At 61.5% G+C, this 23,257-nt stretch overlaps 1 protein-coding gene across 1 annotated transcript in view; it reads right to left on the bottom strand.

Annotated features, from left to right (window-relative positions):
- The window catches only part of NCOR2 (nuclear receptor corepressor 2), a 108,002-nt gene that overhangs the window by 77,835 nt on the left and 6,910 nt on the right, over positions 1 to 23,257 (bottom strand). Inside the window, exons 2-6 of the mRNA XM_058656877.1 lie at positions 16,050 to 16,266; positions 9,771 to 9,898; positions 7,580 to 7,757; positions 3,129 to 3,308; positions 517 to 630 (exon numbers count right to left, since the gene is read on the bottom strand). Coding sequence (XP_058512860.1) covers positions 517 to 630; positions 3,129 to 3,308; positions 7,580 to 7,757; positions 9,771 to 9,898; positions 16,050 to 16,154 — 705 coding nt within the window. The 5' untranslated portion in view covers positions 16,155 to 16,266. The remainder of the gene's footprint in view (positions 1 to 516; positions 631 to 3,128; positions 3,309 to 7,579; positions 7,758 to 9,770; positions 9,899 to 16,049; positions 16,267 to 23,257) is intronic.

Genomic DNA, 23,257 nt, shown 5'->3' with positions numbered 1-23,257 from the left:
CCAGCCCTGGCACTCCTGGCCCCTTCCCAAGACTGAGCCTTCCAGTGGCTGCCCCTGCCAGGGTCCTCAGGGCCGTTCCTGACTCTGTGTTTCATTAGCTCCAAGGGTGTCTCGCCAGGTCAATGCAAGCTGGCACAGAGAGGACCAGGAACTGCAGCACACGGGTTCAAGCCCCTGGCGCACTCCTTCCCAGCTCAGGGAGCCAAACCTTGCTGGGGCCCCAGAGATGAAACAGAAATAACCATAGGGACCCCCACCCAGGCCTGGGTTCCCAGGGCTGGAAGGGAGGAGCTGGGCAGGTCACACTCGCTGGAACCATTGCCTGGACCCTAGTAACCCCCTCTGCCCAGAGCCTGAGCTGGCTGCGAGAGCCCAGGGGCCAGTGGGCTTGGCGTGCTCCTGGAACCCAAGCACAGACACCCAGAAGCCACCAGGCCTCTGCTGCTCTGGGCTCACTGTGTTGCCCACTGCCCAATGGGGACCTTGGGGCATGGGCAAGAAGCGCACGGGACATACCCGGTTCTCGTCGTAGATGATCTGCACGAGGCTGCGGTGCTTGGCTTCACTGGGTGGCGGCGACACGGGCTTCTCCGGCTCGGCAGGCTTAGCAGCCTCCTCCTCCAGCTGTTGCTGCAGGACGGGGGACAGTTTGAGGGGCAGGGCCCAACCGCATACAGGAAGTCAGGCTGCTGACCATTTCCTCTGAGTCACTCGGGGACTCGGCCGTGCAGGGGACCCCCACCCCTTGCTGCAGCCTGCAGGCCATTGCAGCTAGCGTCATCCGCCATGACTCCTGCTGAACTGGTGGCACCAGAGCAGGCCATGTCTGTTCCGGATTTGCTGGGCGGTACTCGCATTTCCTAGTTATCTCTGAGCCTCAATTACCTCACCCAGAAAGTGGGGCCAAGGACAGTTTCTGCCCTGGAGATGGGGGCGAGCACCAGATGAGCTGGTGTCCCTGGCACTTGGCAGCACCACTCCTCATCCTCACCAGCTCCCCCTGAGCTGCCACTGGCACAATCATAGTCCATCCACCCCCATCACCTCGCAGGACAACCTTCCTGCTGCTGTCCGTATTCTTTCTAAAAAGTAAAGAACAGAGAGAGCTCCTGATGCCAGCTCTAAGACGCACAGGTGGTGGATGCCCGGCCTGCCAGGCTCATCACGCCCATGCAGCCTGCATGTGGCCACGGGCTGACTGTTACAGCCTGAGAGGCATCAGGGCCTGGGCTGGAGCAGAACTGCCTCAGTCCAACAGCGCCCACTAGGGGCGGCTTCCAAATGTCGTCCAAAGTGTAAAATGCAGCCAAACACTGAGGACAGAGCCTGCTGGGGCAGGCACACAGCCGGGTGGGGTGGGTGCAAGAGAGAGCCTCTCACGCTGCAGAACGGCCTCCCTGAGACGTGCAGAGCCACAGTGCATAAGGTGAACCAGCTCTGTCAGCCCCTCTGACCCCCAGTGTCTCCTGCAGGCACGTGGGAGAACCAGCGCCTCCTCCCCAGCTGTTCCCCAGCTGATGGGAGGTTGATGCTGCCGCAGTCCGGAGCAAAGCTCTGAGCTGGGCCGCAGCAGACTGAGCGGGTGGGTACGAGAGGTCACACAGTGCAGGTTTCTAGGGGCACGGAATGTCTGGGACAGACACAGGTGGGAAGCAGCGTGGGGGTTGGGGAAACTGGAACAGGTGAAGCCTGCTGCCCGGGCTAGGGGGGCGCCCCTTGGGGCAGATATGAGTCTTGGGGGCATTTACATGGTGGGCGCACCCATGCCACTGAGCTGTGCACCCAAAAAGGGTTGCATTGGTGGGAGACTCCGATGAAGTTCCTGGCTTCAGATTGGCTCAGCTCTGGCTGTTGCAGCTGCTTGGGGAGTGAACCATCAGATGGAACATCTTCCTCCCTGTCTCTCCTCCTCTCTGTATATCTGACTTTGCAATAAAAATAAATTTTAAAGAAAAAAAAAAAGCAGCAGCAGGCCAGACTGGGCTAGACTGGCCACCCCTCAGGGGCTCTGGTGAAGGGGACATCTCAGCAGAGATGAGCTGGGACAGCGGGTGACAAAGACAAGGACATCAAACGCCACTTGAGCTAATGCTGCGAAAGGGGCAGTGTGTTGATGTTTCTGTCTCCTTCCCGTGGCCCGCTGTGATGTCAACAGAGGCCGTGAGCACGCAGGATCCTGGGCAGGGTGGAGGGGCCTTCTTACCCGTGCCACTCACCCAGACAAGGGAGCCCAAGTGCCACATCCATCCTGCCCCCACTCGATCACGGGGGTGGGCAGTGACTGCTGACTCACCTGCCAGAAAGCGGTGGCCTCAGGACTGGATCCACCCAGCCCAGCCCTACAGCCTCACCCTCCCTCTGGTAAAAAAAACAGCTCAGGGTCTCAGAAATGGCACAGCTCAGCATGGCAATGTTGCAGCTACAAACACCCACAGAGGGCTGGCCTGCCCAAGGGCTTGTCCAACACACACAGGCGACAGGCACTCGGGCTGCTGGTCCTGGAATCACCACACTGCACCCTACCGTTTGGCTCTTCCCACAAGTGCTCCGTCTCCTGATTGCCCAGGTTCTGTTTCCTGGCCACCCTCCCGCAGGCTCCCAGGGCCACCCCGCAGTCTCCCAGGGCCACCCCCCGCAGGCTCCCAGGGCCACCCCGCAGTCTCCAGGGGCCACCCCGCAGTCTCCAGGGGCCACCCCGCAGGCTCCCAGGGCCACCCCCCGCAGGCTCCCAGGGCCACCCCGCAGTCTCCAGGGGCCACCCCCCACAGGCTCCCAGGGCCACCCCACAGTCTCCAGGGGCCACCCCCCGCAGGCTCCCAGGGCCACCCCGCAGTCTCCAGGGGCCACCCCCCGCAGGCTCCCAGGGCCACCCCGCAGTCTCCAGGGGCCACCCCCCGCAGGCTCCAGGGGCCACCCCGCAGTCTCCAGGGGCCACCCCCCGCAGGCTCCCAGGGCCACCCCGCAGTCTCCAGGGGCCACCCCCCGCAGGCTCCCAGGGCCACCCCGCAGTCTCCAGGGGCCACCCCCCGCAGGCTCCCAGGGCCACCCCGCAGTCTCCAGGGGCCACCCCCCGCAGGCTCCCAGGGCCACCCCCCGCAGGCTCCCAGGGCCACCCCGCACACTCGCACCTGTTTCTTTTTCAGCTTGGAGATCTGCTGCTCCACCATGGTGATCTCACGGTCAACACGATCCATGTTCTGGATCAGCTCCTCCTTGGACAGCCGTGGAGGCACGAGCTCTAGCTCAGAGTCCGCGTGCGGTGGGCTGGACGGGGACACTGGCTCCAGCTTGCCCGTCAGACTGCGATCCTGGTAGAGGAGGCAGACAGGAGTGATGTCAGGGCCCGGGCACCCCCAATTTCCAGCCCAGACTTCAGGCCTGAGCACATGATCCCCACATAGCCTTCCCCGACACTCTCGGTGGTGCTTCCTGACTCCATCTGCCTTCCGTGCACAGGGGTACGACAGCCTGACCCACAGCAGGCTGCCCCGGGGGGCCCTCATGCATGCACGGTATGTTCACGCACATGCGCAGAGGGACCAGAGGTGGGTGACCCGGGACTTCTTCCCACTCTTTTCATTTCCCAGCTGCCATCCGGCGTGTCCTTCCCCAAGGGCTGCTCTCCGTGGGATAGTGCCGCTTTCAGACATGCGTCTGCCACCCGTGGCACGTGCTAGCTGGAGCTCAGCTCTTGTGGGCCATGCTCATCTCACGCCCCACGTGGGCCGAGTGCTCGCTGGGCCCAGCCGGCTCTGTACCCTGCAGCTCCGGAGCCACAACCACTCTCTGCCTCCGTTTCCTTGTCTGTGCCACAGGCCACCCAGGCTGCTGTGAACCCGGCTGGGGTTCTGCAGCACCCACAACGTGCCCTGTTGCAGCCTTAGGCCGCGGGGTCCCCCACAGCAGCTGCACGGGGTACTTGGTGCAGTACGCCCAGGACAGCTAGCAGAAGCCTCAGGCCCCCACTCCAAGACACCAAGTAAGCTCTCAGGGGCCAAGAGTCCCGGAGGTCACCCAGGAAAACGTGCGGACTCCCTGCAGGATCTCCCTGCTTACACCCAGAAGCCAAAAGGAAATGCAGCCAAGTCCCCCCACCCCTTCCTCAAGCTGCCTCCACCAGGGTGGAGGGGCCACTGTGGTCCACAGAGCAGCTGTGGGCAGCGAAACCCAGCCACTCCAGGCCACAGCACACCCAAGCACAGGTTGCCATGGCAGCTCTGCTAGCCACCCAGCCCCAGCTGGGTGAGGAAACAGAACCGGAACGGGTAAAGTCAGCAGCCAACCCTGTGAGCCAACAGACATCAAAGCAGTGCAGGCCCTGAGGGCCAGGCGGGCTGCCATCCACAGCGAGCGGGCCTTGCCCTGTGCCAAGGCAGCAGAGGGCCAGACCTGGAGCTCGCCGGCCCCTGTGCTGAGCTGTTTCTGGCTCCTGACTCCTGCCACTCACAGAGCTAACTCTGCCCGCCCACCTTGCAGATGCAGACACAGAAGGGCACTGATGGAAGCCCAACCACACGATGAGAGACTTGGGCTGGATGGCAAAACTGAACACCCTAGGCATTATTCAATGGTCTTGTGGGGTTCTTTGTGCCATGTTGGGGTGAACACTTGGCACAAACGGCCACTTGGAACCCGACATCCTGCTTGAGTCCTGTCTCCCCTGCTTCCAACCCAGCTTCCTGTCCATGCAGCCTGGCAGGCAGCAGGTGACGGCCAAGGGCTTGGGCCCCTGCCACCTGCATGGGAGCTGCAGATGGAGTCCTGGCTCTGGCCTCAGCCTGGTTGCGCTGGGCCACCACAGGCATTTGGGGAGTGAGCCAAGGGTTAGGAGATCTCTTTCTCTCAGCCTTCCAAATAAAATTAAAATAAACAAACAACAACACGAAGCTCCTGGGAATGCTGCATTTTTAAAAATTTATTGTACGTGCTCCTCGCCTCAGTTCCCAGGAAGAGGCACGGCCGGATGGCAGGGAGTCGGCCAGCAGGCCCGCAGGCAGCTGTGCCAGCACTGTGGCCTCCAAGGAGCCCAGGCCCGTGGGAGGCAAACAGTCGCCCCGCCCCACCCTGCCAACTGCCAGCGAGCAAGCAGCTGGCACCATTCTCCGCCAGCAGCCACCCCCCCCCCCGCCCCGCTGCTGGTGGGAACCAGCCCTGCACAGCAAAGCTTATTATACAAAACAAAAGCCCTAGGGACTAGAGTCCCCCACCCCCAGGCTGTCCCTGCCCCCAGGCACCCACCATCTGGCCCAGCCACACGGGCAGGTTCCAGGAAGGCCAATGGGTACTGGGTGGACTGTGGGGAGAAGGGGGGAGCTCTGCTTTCTCTGCCCTTGCACCTGGTGCCTCCCACCTGCAATCGGACAGCACTGCAGGACCACGTGGTCAGGGCAGAATCAAGTGGAGATCTGGGTGCATCGTGTGAGCTAAATCAACGTATGCCTGAAGCACCCCCAGCCCTGGAACTCACTTAGGTGAGCCAGTCTGACAAGGATGTATGCTACTCTCAGACAATGGCTCAGGGGACCCCTCAACTAGACTGGGGTGCATCGTAGAGGAAGCCTCCACCACCACAGACCCCAGAGACGGGCATTTTCATAGAGAAAGGAGCAGAGGTGGCCTGAGGGTGGGTAGCCAACCGACCCAGCCATGTGGGGTGAGGCTGAATCCCGCACAGCCCACGCTGTCCTCAGCCTACACACAGCCCATGCTGATCTCAGACCACACAGGTGCCAGTCTACACAAGGCCCACGCTGACCTGGGCCCATAGAGACACTGGTCCATACAAGGTCCACACATACCACAGTCCACACATGGCCCACACAGACCTCGGCCAGCACACAGCCCATGCAGACCTCAGCTTGCACAGACTTCGGTCCACACACAGCCCACGCACAGCCCACACAGAACTCGGTCCACATAGAACTCAGCCTGCACATGGCCCACACAGACCTCGGCCCACACAGACTTTGGTCTACACACAGCGAATGGCAGACCTCAGCCCACACGCAGCCCATGCAGACCTGTCTACACACAGCCCATACAGACCTCAACCCGCACACGGCCCACAGAGATCTTGGCCCGTACATGGGCCACACAGACTCAGCTCACACACAGCCCACGCAGACTTAGCCCACATGGCCCACACAGACCTTGGCCCACACGGCAGGGTCCTCCCAGGCTGCCTCCCTGCCCAGCACTGGCTCAGACTTTCCAACAGCTTCAACAGTTACAGCAATTACAGCAGCGGCAGCCAAGCCAGGTCCCACCCCCACCCTGCAGGCCCGGGAATGGGCAGAGAGACAAGGCCAGAGCCTAAAGGAGAGACACAATGCCACAGACACAGAGAGGCAGTCAGAGCTGGGCAGTCCCACGGCACCACAGGGAGGGTCCCACCCTGCAGGCCCGGGGCTTGGCCTCGCCACGGAGGTTGGAACAGACGGCCAGGACCCAGGGCAGAGGCCTGACGGGGGCTGGCCAGAGCACATCTCAGCCTGTGCTAGGGGCAGGGACACACAGCACTTGGGCGACCACCACCCATGTGGCTGCGGGTTGGGTGGAAACCCTTTGAGGCCAGGTCCGACCTGCAACTGCCCATAGATATCCTCTCAGGAGGCTGGGCTGGAGTCCCCTGCTGCCTTCCACCGCAGTGGAGGCCATAGACTGCGTGGGGTCGGGAGGCTCATGGGTGACACCTGCTGGGGTGGGCAGCAGGAAGGGGAGGTCCCAACAGACAAGGCCCCCATCTCAGGGGACCCGGTACTAGCACCGAGGCATGGACGCCATCAAGGACAGCCCAAGCTGCAGCCACAGTGATCCCCGCCGCACCTCACCCAAAGAATGTGGCTGAGTTCAGCATGACACTGGGGGAGCCCTGCAGAGCTGGGCCCAGAGCTTCCATAAAAAGCAGCAGAGAATGAAGGCACCGCACTGAGGGGCAAGCAGTCCTGATCAAGGGTGCCCCTGGCTAAGGGGACCCCAGGCCAGAGGCTCAGTGCAAGGAACCGAGAACAGCCTTGTAGGGGCCGGGGCCGAGTGGGCACAGCGGAGAGGAGGGGAGGGGCAGGTTGGGGTTGATGGAGCTGGAGCACACCACCCTGCAGGCCACCTCCACAGCTCTGACTGTTTCCCACAGACCCAGCTAACCCACTGGCCATGCAGGCCTGTTTAGCACTGGCCCAATGACAGCCCTGCAGGCACAGCAGACAGAGCTGTGAGCCCAGCAGGGGAGGAGCGGAGGTGTGGCCCTGCCAGCCCCATCCTGCCCCAGGGCCCGCATTGCTGTCTCCCTAACAACAGCCACATGGGCTGGTGGACCAAGCACCTCAGAAGTATGAGGCACCTGGCCAGGTGCTCCGCCTGGCACCTGTGTCAGCACGCCACCCAGCTCATCCCAGGACCCCATGTCCTCCCGCAGGGCCCTGCCTCAAGCCCTTTGCATTCATAACTCCTGCCCTAGAACCTCCTTCCCCATCCATCCCAGCCTCTGTCACCTGAAAAGGAGGACCGGACCCCCATCCCCCTAGTCAGCCTCCCTGTCAGCCTCGGCCCCTCTCCCCTCCACAGTGGGGCCATGCCTTACCTTGGTGAGGTCCTCGGAGGCGCCAGGCTGGCCTGTGGCCAGCAGAGCCGAGGGCCGCAGCAGGGGCTCAGGCAGCAGCTCCAGGCGAGGTCGCTTGCTCTCTATGAACTCAAGCTCCGACTTGCCCAGCTCAGGCAGGTATGCGTGCGACTCAGGCCGCAGGTGAAGCTCTTGGGACCTGGGGAGGCAGAAGCAGGTGGCACTGCATGAAGGAGCAAGGCTCGGGAGCCCCAGGTCCAGCCACCCCAACCAGGGCAGCCCACACAGCCTGCTCCCTGCAACTCTCGCCTCTGCTTGCACCCAGGGATGTTCTCTGAGCATGCCAATGGGAAGGGGGCGCTCAGGGAGGCTGCTGGAGGAGACGGCAGCCCTGTCCATCAGGCTCCTGGGAAGGTCAGCATTTTGAGCCCCTGGACAGGACTCTGCTGCCAGACAATCCAGCCGGAAAGGCACATGTGGCCCACTTCCTGATCACCCAGCAGCAGGCAGCCCTCGACTCGACTCAACTCCCCCGTGCAGACGGGAGCTGCTAGTCTGACCCTCAGGAAAAGGCTCTTTGTACCCCCAGATTACCAGGGTGGGGAGGGCATGGCCCGTGCTGCTCGCACCCCCAGGTAGCTGGCCCAGAGATGGCATGGCCTGTGTAGCCTGTGCCCCCCACTGCCAATGCTGCCCTTGCCCGGTGCTTCTCCAGCAGGTGCGCTCCTGCTGACGGACAGCCAACCAGAAGTGCACCCCTGACCTCAGAGCCGCAGGCCTGCCTCATGGGGCCCCTGCTTCCCTTGCCCACTGCAGTTCTGCCAGAGACATCAGCCACTTTGTGCCCCACGCTGGCATGCCCGCTGCCCTAGGGCAGGGCCATCTGCTCGCCTCGCTCACAGCTGTCTCCTAAGCACACGGCAGCTACTCAGTCAGCACATACCGACTGGCTGAGTGGTACCAACCACAGCGAGGCTAGAGCTGTGCTGTCCCTGTGTACTTGCCTCTGGAGGCCCTGCTGCAAGTCCTTGACAACCGCAGCTGGGTCCCCAACATCCCTTCTGCCAGCCAAGAACGAGGCCTTTTCCACCACCAGAGCATGGCCTCAAGCCTGAGGCTTTGCGTTTTGACACAAGAAGGGCATTACACTGGGCTGAATGGTGTCCCCAGAACCTAGTCAGCACCCTTGCCAATGGGACTGAACTAAGTTGAGGTCACTGGGTGATGCTGAACCCCATAACTGCTGTCCCCACAAGAGCAGGGATGCAACATGATCAGCAGAGGAGATGCCATCTGGGACAAAGCAAGGTTGCGGGTGTGCAGCCCAGGAGCTGGCAGGGGCAGGAGCAAGGTGGGGACAGGGGCAGGGCAGGGTGGGAGCAGGATGTGGGGGGCAGGGCAGCAGCAGACACAGGGATGGCTGTGGAGGCAGGGCAGCCTCCTCAGTAGCCTCAGTGGGTAGCAGAGCCCAGGCGATAGATTCCTGGCCCCAAGAGCTAAGGGATGGTGTCTTTGCGATACTGGCAACAGCAGCCCCAGGAAACCACCAAGGCTGCAGAGCACAGTCTCGGTGCCTCCTGCACCTGCACCCACTCCTGAGTCCTCCAGTCCCTCCCCGTTCCTGGGGGATCTGTGGCATGCGGCCTGGTGGTGAGCTGCCTGCCAGGCCCTGGGACACTTCCACCAGTGTGTGACGCTTTAATGGGTTTGGGGCTGATCCTGGGGTGAGAGTTCCCTCCCTGCCTTGACCTCGGCCTCAGCTGTCCCCTTCCAGGAAATAGGCACCATTCCCTACCCACACCCCCCTCTAGCAGCTCTTGGAGAAAAAAGAGAAAGCATGAGGCCAGTTGGCTCAAGAAGTCAATGCTGGCTTGGGCCCCCTTCTTCCTGGGAGCTGCACCTAGCTAACTTGCTTGAACCTCCCACTGGACTTGAGGAAAGCACGGCCAGCCCAGCCTGGCCCAGGCTGAGGGCCTTGACTGCAGCTGGAGCAGGAGGGGACAGTAGGTGGGAGGGGAGCGGTTCCACATCACTCCCAGACAGGATCTGCACTTGCTCCCACCCCATCCTGTTTGGGCCACACACAGACATATAGGGGGCCACAGCTCTTCCCTGTTTGTCACCCTCCTGGTCCTGAGTCACAATCCTGGGGCACAGCAAACCCTGTGAGTCCTTTGTGGCCCCAAGACAGCACACAGCCGTCCGTCCTCACCGTTCATTTCCAGGCTGGAATTCGGACAGCAGGGAGGGCCTCCTTCTCTGGGGCTGGATGATGGAGCCAGGTGACAGGTGCGAGGCGTAGTCCCGCGGGTGGTGCTGGTACTCGAGCAGCCCAACATCCTACAGGTGGGCACAAGCACCAATGAGTGTGGGAATGGTGCTGGGTGCAGGGGGTGGGGCTGGGTCCACTGCACAGCGACGAGCTTGGAGAGGCTCAGCCCAGAGTCTGCTGCCCAGCATACATCCCCTCACCCTCCACAGGCCTCCCAGACCCAGACTGGCCAGAGGGCAGTGCTGGGGCCACTCCCCAGTAAGAGTAGCACAGGCTGTGATGTGGATGGCTGGGAGGACACCTGCTGAATCCCACACGTGGCCTCCCTAGGAGCGGCAGATAACACAGCGGAGCCTGGAGAGGCCCAGCAGCCCTCCAAGGCCGTGGACTAATCCGCTGCACATGCCAGGCAGGAACGCTGGCATGAGAGATCAGGACAGAACCCTGTCCCCCTACCTGGCCTACCCTGCCACCTGCCGCTGCCTGGGAAACACACACAGGGAGGAGGGAGGGCGGGGGGACAGTGAGCAAGGCGGCTTCGCAAGTGCCGCAGGCCCAGGGGCAGCAGACAAAGCGGCTTATGGGCAGGAGACCAGAGTGCAAACAACACTGACACAGAAGCCCCAGTCCCATCCAGGGGCTGGCGCGAGGCTTGTGGTCAGAGGCGCCTGGGAGATCCCGCTTGGCCGCCTCCCAGAAGGCTCTGGGTGGAGTCAGATAGAGAGGACCCCACCCTGACCTCTCTGCTGGCCTCTGTCCCAGCCAGGCTCCACCCCGGGGCAGCCAACAGCCCTGAGTGGAGTGTCCTCCACACTGCTGCACTGAGGCAGGATCATTCTCTCTGGAATGCATCATCCACTACCCTCCAGGGGACAGCTGAACAGCAACACATGAGAGGCACTCCAGCCACCACGTACACCCTGATTTCACAGGCTATGTTTTAAACAAAGAAGTCATGCACTGAAGTCAGTTCAGTCTGCCTAGAACACTCACATAGTGAGTGGCAATCAATTAGTGATGCCTGACACAGGTGTGGCGTCAGCCACACCACGACCGCAGGTGACTTTGTGTCTTCTGGCACCTGTCGGCTATTGTCGCAATTTTCCACCTAGCTCGAGCCGTTCTTTTGTTCTCTAGGTTTTCATTTTTAAAGTGGTTATTTCTGCCAACAAAAGAGTCAGAGATCCTGGGTAGCTGTGTTGAGAATGTACTTGTTTCAGATCCTACATGATGGGGGAAAAAAATATATATGTGTATATATATGTGTGTATATATATATGTGTGTATATATATGTGTGTGTATATATATGTGTATATATATGTGTGTATATATGTGTATGTATATATGTGTGTATATATATACATGTGTATACACACACACTCAGAAAAAAATGGGAGTGGCTGAGAGCCCAGGGGCTGCAAAACCTGAGGGAGGGAACCTCAGGAGGCCAGAGGGGCAGGGGCCGGGGTGGCATGGAGGGAACAAGGGCCGGGGTGGGCAGTAAGGGGCAGGAACCCCCCTCTCTTCCCCTCCCTTCCCCGAGGCCAGGCCGCCTCCCTGCGCTGGTGTCCTGCACCAGACAGCAGGTGTTTGCGTGGGAGAAGGGAGCGGTGGCAGGGTGAGGCGGGAGTGGAGGAGGCTGTGAGCGGGCAGTGGCACACACGCAGAGGTGTGGTAGGGAGTCAGCAGGCCCCACAGGCTGCCAGCAGGCTTCTCTCTGCACGCAAAAACAAAATGAGCAAAGAAGTGATGAGACAGACAGACCACTTCTCAGCAAGACGGGCAGGGAGAGGTATCCGGTGCACGCAGCACCGTGGCGGGGCGGGGGGCTCAGCAACCCAGGCCAGGGCCCGCCGGAGGACCACCGGGGTGAAGGGTATCTGTGACAAGGCCAGCCAGTCTCCAGCCCATGGTTGCACCCCAGTGTCCAAGGCTGAGCCCTGGGGCACTGCCCAGCAGTGCAGCAGGGCAGCAACTGGTGACAGCAGGGCTCACGTGCCCCAGGAAGCTGGAACCTCCAGGTGACAAGCAGCGACAAGCACAGCAGCAGCAGTGACAGCCGGTGTCTGTAAACCACCTACTGCGCACACCTGCAGCTGAAAGCCCCCCATGAGGCGGCTACCATGGTAACCCCAGCAAGGACACGAGGAGGGAGGCAGGACAGTCATGTGGTGGGCAGGGGCCGTTTCTGAGACACCTGGTGGAGGCGAAGCAGCCTCCTGCAGTGCAGGGGTCAGAGGCAACCCCTGCCTGGACAGAGTTGAGGCCCAGCCTGGCCGCTGCATGCCCAGGAGGCATGGCCCCCAGCAGTGGCCAGCTCCACTTTCCACATTCTTAGGACAGCACCCTATGGGTCACGGCCAAGCCACTTTCCCTGAAGCAAAGCCCGTGGGTACAACCAGGCCAGGTCCCAAGGGGCCAGGGCAGTGGGCTCTGGATTCCGGAAGGAGGGTGTTCTCTGTGGCTGCCCTGAGAGGGTGCTCACCCCAGAAGCGTCTGCAAGAAGCCTATGGGGTTCCATACGGACGTGAAGAGAAAGCCTAGCTCCTCCCATGCCAAGCCCACAGCCTGGAACCTGCCTCAGCCACATGTCCCTCTGCCTGCCCACCCCCGCAGCCTCCTCCATGATGCCCCCTCCCTTTCTCTGCTCCATCCCCTACCCGTTGCTCCCACGTAAGAACAGGTTGATAAGAAGAGGACTTGAGCTGCCTGAGAAGTCCTGGCTCAATGAATGAATGAGTCTCCCCACGTAGGGATTCCCGAACCACGGCTCTCCAGCCTCCCTCAAAGGCTCGGCCTAGTCCTGGGCTGCAGAAGGGGCCAGAGACCTTCACACTCCGACCCCTCAGCCTCCTGCCCTGGCTGCCCCGTGTGTGTACCTGCCCATGCCAGGCCCAGGCAGCGCTGACCCTTGACAATGCCGGCCCCAACGACGTGGATGCAGAACCCTTGGCAGCTGTGTCTGCCTGCCACGTCCCTGTGCACTGCCCAGACACAGTCCTACGGGGCTCAACTGGGGCCCATCCCTGAGGGGCTATGGCAGGCCCTCCTCTCAGTTCAAACTGGAAATGGAGCAGGCTGATCCCTCCACAGAGTGCCTGATAAGCACTTGTCCAGGGCAAGAGTCAGCAAAATCAGGCCCAAGGCCAAAGCTAGGCGTGGCCCAGCATCTGGTGCAATGGGCACGCAGTCACGCCCACTCTGTTAGGTACTGTCTACATTGCTTCCGTGCTACGAAGGCTGTGGCACGCTTTGAAGAGTCCCAGATGAAGCCTGTCACCCCTCCCTCAGGCAAAGCCCAGATCCCACTCTGGGAGCCGCACAGAAAAACATGCCCCAGCTCCATACCAAGCAGACCTATGGTCAGCTGAACCCAGTCTTGTAACCACCCCTGCTGCCTATGCTGCCAGGGATACGGAAGCACAGGGCAGTCTGCCCAGTGCTGGGATTTGGTCTCATGTTTCTTTCTAAGTGGGTTCACTCAGGCCAGGGCCTGCAGGAACCCAGCAGAGGCCAGGAGGACCAGGAGAACTCGGGGGAGATGGCAGAATTGAGCTAGGCCACAGAGCGCCCAGAACAGGGGCAGGAAAAGGGGATGTAGCCTCTGGCTAGATCAACTTCCTGCCTTTTGGCAGCAGATGCTCAATCCCGGAGGACAGGTTGGGCCTCCAGGAGTGCCACACACGGCACCCATGTCAGAAAATGACAGCATGGTGCAGTTCGGTCGGGGCCCTAGGCTCCCCAAGTCTACAGCCCACTGCCCACTCAGAGAACAGAGACCCACCCTGCCAGAAAGGCAGGAACAACCCTCACATATTTACTGTACACCCACCACAGCACTATAGACGCCTCCCCTGTCCACTCGTGCAGAAGGGAAAGTGGAGGCCACTCCACCAGGTGGCGGGAGAGCCCAGAGCCATCCGGCAAGGTGGGGACAACAGGGGCTTCCGAGTCATATGGAATATCATCCAGCCTTCAGATACAGCGCGCAGCACCCAACCCAGGGGCCCCAATCCTGGTGGCTCAGCCTAGGAGCCAGGACGCAGGGCCACGACCAGGAGCCCTACCCCCAGAGGTAGTGCCCGTCTCGCCGCCTCCTGGTCTCCCCAAGGCCACGGCTGAAGCCCCACACGAAGGGAGACTCTTGCAATCTGCATCCCATTCATAAGATGGGCGAGGCATTCTGCTGCTAACAGAGCCCAGCACCAGCCTCCACCAGCCCCAACACAGCCAGGAGTGCACGAACTCCTCCCCAGGTCCCAGCTGCCCAAGTGAAAGTCCAGGCAAGCACAGGAGCTCCAGCCTGCAGCCTCCCCAACTCCCCTGACCTCAGTCCCTGGCCTGCAGGGGGCAATGGCCGCTGGGTCCTGGCCTCTGCGTCTTGTGTCACTGACAGACCTACTGAAGCAGCTCGGTGTCCCTGGGTAGCTGGCAACCTCCCACACCAGGGGGTAAGGCCAAGCTGGGCCAGGGGGAAGGGGTATGAGGGGAGTAGGTGAGGAGAGGGGAAGGCTTGGGCTAGGACCCCTTCTGAGCCAGAGGCCAGCAAGGGCCAGTGTGGGTCAGCAGCCCTCAGGAGGACATCAAGAATCTGGGGAGGGGTACCCTTGCTGCCCCACATTACAGATAGCACAACTGAGGCTCAGAGGGGCCAAGCACTTTGTCCTGCTTCCTCAGTGGGCGGCTCTGGCACTGTTGCCCTCTAGCACCTGCTCCGTGACGGGCACTCCCCTTCCTGCTCCCACTGTGGTCAGCATAACCACAGAGCTGATAAGGAACCCACAGGACCACAGAGTTAATCCCACCAGGGCACAGTCCTTGGCCTTGGGCACGTGGGCACTTGGGCAAGGAAGCCAGCAGAAGACACCCCCAGCTGTGATGAGAGCTCCAGGCCTCCACGGGAGCTACCCTGACAAGGGGGGGTACCATGGGGCTCCACTGCTCTATCTGGGGTACCCTGGGCACCTGCATTTGCTGCAACGGACTCGGAAGAGCGTCCTGGGATGCTACCCGAGGAGGCCACTGTGCCCGGGATGTCCCTGGACTGGGCAGGGAACTCACCTGCAGACTACTTGCTCAGTGGTGGAGGGGCCCTCCCACGCTGCTTCCTTCAGGTGTCTCACCGGCCACATGGCTGAGCCAAGATGCACACGTGCACACACAAGAAAAGGCTTTCCCACAACAAACACATGTGTAACACACACACATGAGGAAAGGCCTTCCCAGGACACACTCACACACTTTTGAACACGTGTACACATGCGTACGCAGAGCACAGGACCTGCATCTGCCTCAGCTGTAAACCAGAATTTACATTCTGTTCCTTGTAGCCAAGAGTTCAAGTGCAGGAGCCGCAGGACCCACAGCCTGCTGGCAAGCACCCAGGGACACAGCAAACAGCTGGACCAGCACAGTGACCTGCAGGCTGCCCTCCCAGTCACACCACAGTGGGGGAGGGGGCAGCACAGAGAAGGATACCCTTGAGGAGTCCCAGGCACCAACGCATCCCCCCTGACCCGGGGCAGCCCCCAGGGCCCAGGGACTACCAACATCCCAGAGGAAGAGCAAGTGGATGAGGATCCCAGAAAGCCACCACCGTCCTATAGCCCGGGGCCCACGGAGCTACAGCAGGAACTCCACCACCCCAAGAGCTGGCCCTAGCCTGGAAAACAAGGGAAACAACAGCACTCCCCCATGTGCTCCTGGCCTGGGAAAGGCCCTGGGACGCCGGCAGCCTCGGGTGAGGCTCCTCCTGCGCCTCCAACACAGACAGCCACAGAGCCACGGTAGCCTGACCCCAAGAAGAACCAATCACAAAGGAGCTTGAGGGAAGGGAAGCAGGGCTGCAAGGTGGGCCTGGCTACCCCCAACACACACACACACACACACACACACACACACACACTCCTTGGAAACAGACTACCATGGCAGCCACGTCCCAAGGAGATGGAACCAATCACGAAGGAGCTTGAGGGAAGGCAATGGGCTGCAAAGTGGACCCAGGGGCACACACAAACACAGCTCGGAAACTGCCACAGCAGCCACAGCAGCCACAGCAGCCACAGCAGCCACAGCAGCCACAGCCACAGCAGCCACAGCAGCCACAGCAGCCTGTTCCAAGGAGAAGAAAGCAATTGTGAAGGGGCTCACAGGAGCAGACAGACGCACAGGCCCAGAGGCGCATGCGCACCCTCCCCCATAGGTACATGCCCTCTCACCGTATGGGGCCGGGCAATCTGTACCGGGTAGGAGATGCCATGGGGTGGGTAGCGGGGCTCCGTGGCCCTCCAGGTTGGTGCCACAGGCTGCGTGGACCCTGACATGGTGATGAGGATGCAGGCTGGGGGCTCTGGGCCCCGAGGAACTCTCTCAATCGCCGGCAAGGACTAAATACCAGGCCTGGTCATCTGCTGCTGGGTCACCACAGCATGGACCCTGTGGAAAGAAGAGAAAAGTTCGGATCAGGGTGAGCTGCCCAGGTCGCCCCTGTGGCCTCGATGAGCATGCAGGGTCTGCCTGGACCCTCCTCCTGCCACGAGCACCTGCTTACCCACAACACTGGACGACAGGCCGCGGCCTTGGCAAGCCGGTTGAGCAACCAATGAGAGGTCACACAGGTCACACGGATCTCACCCCAAGCCCCACATGCACAGAAAGCCCAACTCTGTAGGGACCCCCACAGTTGGTTCCCAAGCCCGCCCCCCAGAGCACACACTCCCTCCACAGCCTCCGGAGCCTTCCAGGTCTCAGGACAAAGTTCTCTGGTAGCACCTGCCGGCTCACAGGTGCCTAGCCAGCCCCAAGAGGCACGGCCAATGGGGGAAGTGCACACAAGTGACCTGGGCTGTGGTGTCCAGGATCGGCACGAGTACAGGTCACAGAGTGACCCCGGGCAGGGCCAGGCCACCTGGGCCTCTCTGTTAGCCTCAGCAGGAAGATGACGTGATCGATGGTGTGGGATAGAACAGACACTGGGTTGGCCCAGAGGCCAGCGAGAGGCGAGGGTAATTGGGACATCAAGGGCCACCCAGGGAAACAGCTGGTGGGGCCTGTGTGTTGCGTGGGAGGGCTCTGGCGGGGTGCCTGGCAGGGCAAGGAGCTGCCCATGGCTGTGGTGATCGGTAGGCCAGGGTGGTGGCTTTACAGCAGGGGGAACCAAGACCCTGATGGAGCCAAGGAAACCAGCTGGATAGAGACCCCCTGGTCCCCTACAGCCCTTCACCTCTCACCCCCTCTGGCCTCTGTTCCCAGGGCCACCATCCGGGGAAGGTTTATGCCCCTGCCAGGTGCAAAGGCCTCTGCCGCACAGCCCAGCACCTGGACCTGGCTGGCAGAGAGGGAGGCCTGGGGCTGCATCCCAGGCGGTCACGGCAGAAGGTGGGGACCCGCAGAGGCAACATGGCACCCTCTGCTCTGAAACAGGGAGCAGCCCTTCCCCAAATGGTGACATGCCGGTCAGTAGGTCCTGGGGAAACATAGGCGATATGGCAGCCTGAGAGTCTCAATTGTGCCTACTCCCCTTCTCTGCTTTCTGGGGCCATCTCCTTCCCCAGGGCTCCAGGACAGACACGAGACCCGGAGCTGGCCAATCGGCTTCCTGCTCCCCACGGCCAGTGACTGGCTCAGAGATGAGCATGTGACCCCGACTGAGCCAACCAGAGTCAGTCTTGAGGCTTTGGCTGGCAGTACCGGGGACCAGGGGAGACCTAAGCTGGGAGGACGGAAGCTTGGCGCTGGCCCAAGGGCAGTGCCAGCCAGAGGGAAGACAGCTCAAGGGTGCCGGATGAGCACAGCCTGTCCCAATGCCAGGCTGCCTGGAGGCAGCTCAAGGCCTGCTTGCAGTACATAGCTTGGCCAGGTGCCTGCCCCTGCCCAGGCTGTCGCTTACCACCAATAGCCCCAACTCACATATTGTTCCAGCACCGGCAGCTGAGGACCACCGCAGGGACCATGCCCCAGCCACTGAGAGCAGGCCCGGGCCTGGCTGGTTCCCTGCTCCACAGCGAGGCCACGACTAACCCACTCAGCAAGAGGTCGCCACAGCTCCAGGGCTGGCCTGGGACTGGGGAGACATGCGGCCTCCCTTGTTCACCTGGCGCTCCCACTCCCTGGCAAACAGACTGGCAACTCTCTAGGCCCTGAACACCGTTACCAACAATCTCACTGCTAGGCAGACAACAGAAAACAGGGATGTGAACTCAAAACCCACACCGTGCCCAAGAGCCGCCGGCAGCAGCAGCCAGCACAAGGGTTTCCCGCGCAGGGGAGCGGCACGCAGCCCTAAAGAGAGAGGGGCTCGGCCACCCACTGCAGGCAGGTGAACCTGGACAATGATGAGACGGGCGAGATGCCACACAGCCAAAGGCAGGCACTGTCCCGGGCAAGTGCAGGCACAGGGCAGCAACTGGGCGCCCAGCTGCCAGGGCAGGGAGACACGGCGCTTGGCTGACAGTGACGGAGGTGACTGGCAACTTGATAGACAAGAGGGCTGCACAATACTGCGAGTGGGATAAGAAATCATGCTTCGACTTGACATCAGCAAGGCATGGAGAGGAGCAACGAGGGGAAAGTGGGAGGTGGCTGGGGCAGAGGCAGCTGAGGGCCACCGGGCCAGACTCCGGAAACCCAAATAGACAGACCCCAGCCGGTGGGGGCAGCCAGGAGACTCTTGGGGAGGAGTCCTCCAGGAGCAGGGCACCCCTGAGTCAGTACCCAGGGGCAAGGCTGGGCAGGCCCCTCTGAGAAGCCACGGGGTCGGGGTGGGGTGGGGAAGAAGGGCAGGGCGGGACCAGGGTACGGCTGGGAGCCGCAGAAGGTGGGTGACGGGGGAAGAGAGCAGGAGAGGGACAGAGACCTTCATCAGTCTGACGAGAAGCCCAGACAGCGGCAAGGAGAGGAAGCGGCAGAAGCAGGAAACCAAGAGTTGCTGATGCTGCTCCCTTCAGACGCTGCGAGACCCCTCTGGTGCCTGGTGAGCTTTGGCTGCACACACCTGCTCCCAGGACCCACCCGCCTCGTCCCAGGGCCTGAGAGGTGCTTCGGGAATAGCAGGTGCTCCTGACAATGACTCAGCAAAACCGGGCCTCCTGCGGGGACAAGACTGCGTGTGTGGGTCAGGGACTTGCTACACTCAAGTGACAAGGACACTAGACAAAACTAAGTCATTAACAGCAGCACCAGGGCGCCCCGCTGGCCCCAAGTCACAGCTGCAAACTTTGTCACTGGCCCACAGCGGGGGCTCCTGTCCACAACCTGAGGGCATGATCCCCTGGTGACCAAGCCCAAGTGCCCCACAGGCTCTGTGGATGGTTTCCTGGCTAACGAGGGGAGCGGGCTCTAAAGCCAGCTCCAGTGCCCTTGTCTGACTTGATTCTGCCACATCCTGGGACCTCCCACTGTGCCTGGCACACAAGAGGTGCTCCGTGGACGCATGCGTCCATCAGAGGCATGAACCAGGCTTCCAGCTCTGCCTTCCTACCCCACTCCTGCAGGATGGCCAAGGTCACGCGGCCCAGACACACCCCACAGATTCCCACGTCTGGGTCGCAGGAGCTGAAGGGGGATGTGCGGGTGGGGGGGGCCTCAGCCCGCGGCTGTGAGGACGGGAAAGGCAGCGGAGCTGTCTGCAGCACACGTGTTTGGAATTTCCTTGGAACTAATGGGCACTGACATTGAACTGGTAGCAGGTGGGAAAGCCTTGGAATTAAAAATCAGCCTTCCAGGCAGAGCGGGCAGGCAGCAGCGCCTGCACCTGCAGGCATGACAGAGCCCGCCCGGGGTGGGAGTGCCACGGTGGTGGCAGGAACCCAGCGTGTGATCCGTGGGTCCTGGGACACCAGCCCCCAAGGCCCTGGCTGCTGCCCGCCTGCCCAGCATTCTCCTAGGATGGGTGGCTTAACAGAAATGCTCACCTCAGGTTCTGGAGGCAGAAGTTCAAGGCAAGCATGGGCCCAGCCACGCTCACTCTGAGTGCTCTGCAGGGTGATCCTAGTGGCTCCTGAAGCCCTCAGCGCCTCGGAGCTCTTGGTGCTGTGTTCCTGTCTGTCCTCCAAGGACCCAGAGCCCGCCCTAACCCAGGCCGACACCCCACCTCCAGCCCCAGCCAGGCAATAACCTGCAAAGCCCTTTTCCAAGTAAGGCCACGCTCACAGGATCAACTTGTGTCCCACCCCAGCAGGTTTTGAACAAACACCACTGTGAAGTGTGTTCATGGCTGGGTCACCAGGGTGCCTCCTGGGTGCCAGGCCCACAGAGTGACACCACTAGGGCTGTCAGCTGACCCAAGAGTCCCCTCCACCCCACCAGCCACAGGCCTGACACGTGGTCCCTGGAGGACACAGGGGTGGGGTGGCCCTGCGGGGGAAGCTGGGATGCTATAGAAACACCAGCTACAAGGAATCTCACTGGAGCACCTTGCAACTGTACTTGCCACCATGCTGTAGAAACTGGGGGGCCTGAAGGGGGTAGGGCTCTTGACAGCAGAGAGCCATGGCTCTCGGGAGAGTCCTGAGACACAGAACACCCGGAGACAGGAGACAGGACACAGGTGAGCACCGTCCAGCCAAGCCCGAAGGAGCCCCCACGGCGGACACAGGCAGGGCAGAGAATTCCCTTCACCTGCCCACAGCTTGCCTGCCACTCAGTCCATCCCACTTTGCAAGTCTCTGTCGTGTGATGGGTGTTAGGCCATGGCTGGAAGAGGAGCGAATACACAGCTGACAAGGTCCTAGCATCGCAACAAGAAACTGAGCTGGGAGGAGAGCAGGTGAGGGATGAGGGATGTGATTTCAAGATTTGGGAATTCAGGACAGCCTTCTAGAAAGTGCTATTGACACCACAATGTAGAAGACAAGAGGCAGTGACGCAAGTGTGGGGTGGGGTTCCAGGCAGGAGCATCAGCAGACATACAAGTCCTGGGGTGGGACTGTGTCCAGCGCAGAACACCAGACGGCGAGCAGAGAGGCCAGGCCAGTGAGGTCCCCGGGGGACAGGGTCACTCCCAGGGAAGTGGAACAGTCACACTTGTATGTTCTGGGAAGGGCTGGCCAGGGCGGTCTCCTGGGCCAAGTCCACCTCTGGGACCCTGAAGCTGCCCCCAGACAGCCATGTAGAGGACCCAGGCGAAAGGGCCCTCTGTGACCACAACGTGAATAAAGTCAGCAACTCCAGGTCGCGGAGACATGGCTCCCGCATGCACACAGCCCGCCCCCGCAGACACGGCCCTCAGCAGTCAGCCGGTCCACCTGAGCCTGTCCCTGCTCCATCCTGGGCACTGAGGACAATGCGCTCGGGGTGGGTCTCTGCCCTGCTCTTAATGACTGTGCACCTGTGCCAACAAGCAAGCATGGCTCCAAGCACCGACCTATGGCAGCCATCAAGGCTGCGTCGGGTGGCACCAGCAGCCTGATGCCCAGGCAGGGACCCACAGCGGGCGGATGGGTGAGGAGCAAGGAAGAAAGCAGATCCAGCAGCACCCCTCGCTGTGTGATGGAGGAAGGGCACCCACTGTGGCCACCCAGGAAACAGCTGCAGTCCAATGGAAACCCAGTGGATCTGAGGGAGCAATGCGTGAACATGAATACCCCACTGTGAAATACTACTCAGCCATGAAAAGGAACAGCCCTGCGGACAGATACCTGACACAAGAACACATCTCACGCCAATCTATGTAATAAAGTCTCCGGAGGCAGAAGGCAGAGCTGCTGGGTCCAGGGACTAAGCCTCAGGGGAGGTGGGCTCGGCCTCCTTCCGCCTGCCCTGCTGGGCCCAGGCTGAGCTGGCTGAAACCCCAGGCCCCTGTCATTCTCCAGGGAGCCCACCCGAGGCTGTCTCGCGGTGGGACCTGAGCACCCTCAATTCCTGCTCACTCACTGACCACATCCCCCACCAGGGATCCAGCGTGAGGCAGAAGGGGTGGACCCGAGGCTCAGCCACGGGCCCCTGGGCACTGGGAACAAATGGGCCCCCCCAGAGGCCAGCCTGATGCCAGGGTCACTCCTCTGCCAAGCCACCTCCTGTCCTCAAGCTCCCGGCCCAACGGGCTCCATGGAGGAGCTAAGTTACCCCACATTCCTCCCAGCTGTGTCTGAGCTGGACATGAGCCCTGAAACCAGTCCCCAGGGGCAGACCTGTGGGAAGGGCAGCACAGCTACTGGCCCCTAGACAAGCCCCCAGACAGACAGACCAGTTACTGGGTCCTTGGGAATATGGGACATGATGGGTGGGGCATTCATCACGCAGGCACCTGCTCCCGTCATCCCCTCTGCAGCAGCTCAAGATTCCCAGGTGTGCTTCCCGCCATCCCCTGCCCCGTCCGCCCTAGCACCTGCCCAGTGGTTCTCAGTGCCCAGGCCCCAACTTTCCTCCCATACCCCACAACCAATCCATGCCACCTCTGCCCCAGGCAACTGTATCCCTTGCCCATATAGGACAAGGCTCCAACCTCCCTCAACAAACATGATGACCCCATTCAAGCGATCAGCAAACTGAGGTTTGCAACAATCACAGCCTGTCCAGGCCCTGGGGTCACTCCGAGCTGAAGGGAGAAGCAGCCATCCAGAAGACAGAGAGATAAGCCGCAGCCCAGCACCCTGTTCCTGGGCTGTGGCTGGGGGTTCCCGCGCCAGAGCTGCTCCTCGGGCGCTTCACGGATGGGGGGATGGGGCTCATGTGTGCCGCTCCCCCTCATTCCGCTCTAGGCGCCAGAGGAGGTCGTGGTTTCCACTCCAGCCGCTGCACCATCTGGCCTGCCTTCCCAGCAGCAGTTTCCTCCGCAGAAGGGAGGGGCCCGGCAGGGAAGGGCTGGTGTCTGGTGGTGAGGAGGGGGCACCTTACAGCTGTGACAGTGGGAGGAAGCGGGGGAGGGCAGACACCCCAGGGAGGTGACCATGACTGACAGAATGGACTAACAGCTCAGGATTACAAACTCAAACCCCAGCTCTGACCCAAGGACACCTACTGGGTGACCCCACTGAGCAGTGGAACCTGTAGGGACAGAGGGACTGCAGGGCAGGGAAGGGGGTGCTATTTGCCAGGTGCAGGGAGGCAGCAGGCAGGCACTCACCACCATACCCCCACACACACCTCCTCCAGGGAAGCTGCCCTGATTGCTAGCTCATAGGTGCATCTGAGAGAGCTCTATGGGGACCCCAAACAACGGGGCTGGCCCCCAAAGAGGCCTGGCAGTTTACCCAGCCCCTGGGTAAAGCCAGGAAGTTCCCATCCCCCCAGCTCTTTGCTGGCCAGCTGCCTGCCAGCCAGACATCTTTCAGGGGCACTCAGAGGAGGGAGAGGGCCCCAGAACCCCAGGCCAGGCCCCTCTCTCTCCCTCTGTCCAATGGCCTGCAGCCTCAGCCCCATCCATTCTTAACCTCACCCAGGCATGGGTGGGAAGGAGGTGGGCCCTCAGGTTCACATCACCCACATC

Source organism: Ochotona princeps, chromosome 29 (assembly GCF_030435755.1).
Source record: "Ochotona princeps isolate mOchPri1 chromosome 29, mOchPri1.hap1, whole genome shotgun sequence".
In the NCBI taxonomy this organism is placed as follows: domain Eukaryota; kingdom Metazoa; phylum Chordata; class Mammalia; order Lagomorpha; family Ochotonidae; genus Ochotona; species Ochotona princeps.
The sequence above is the reverse complement of the archived record's forward strand: the minus strand, read 5'-3'. Positions and strand labels throughout refer to the sequence as shown.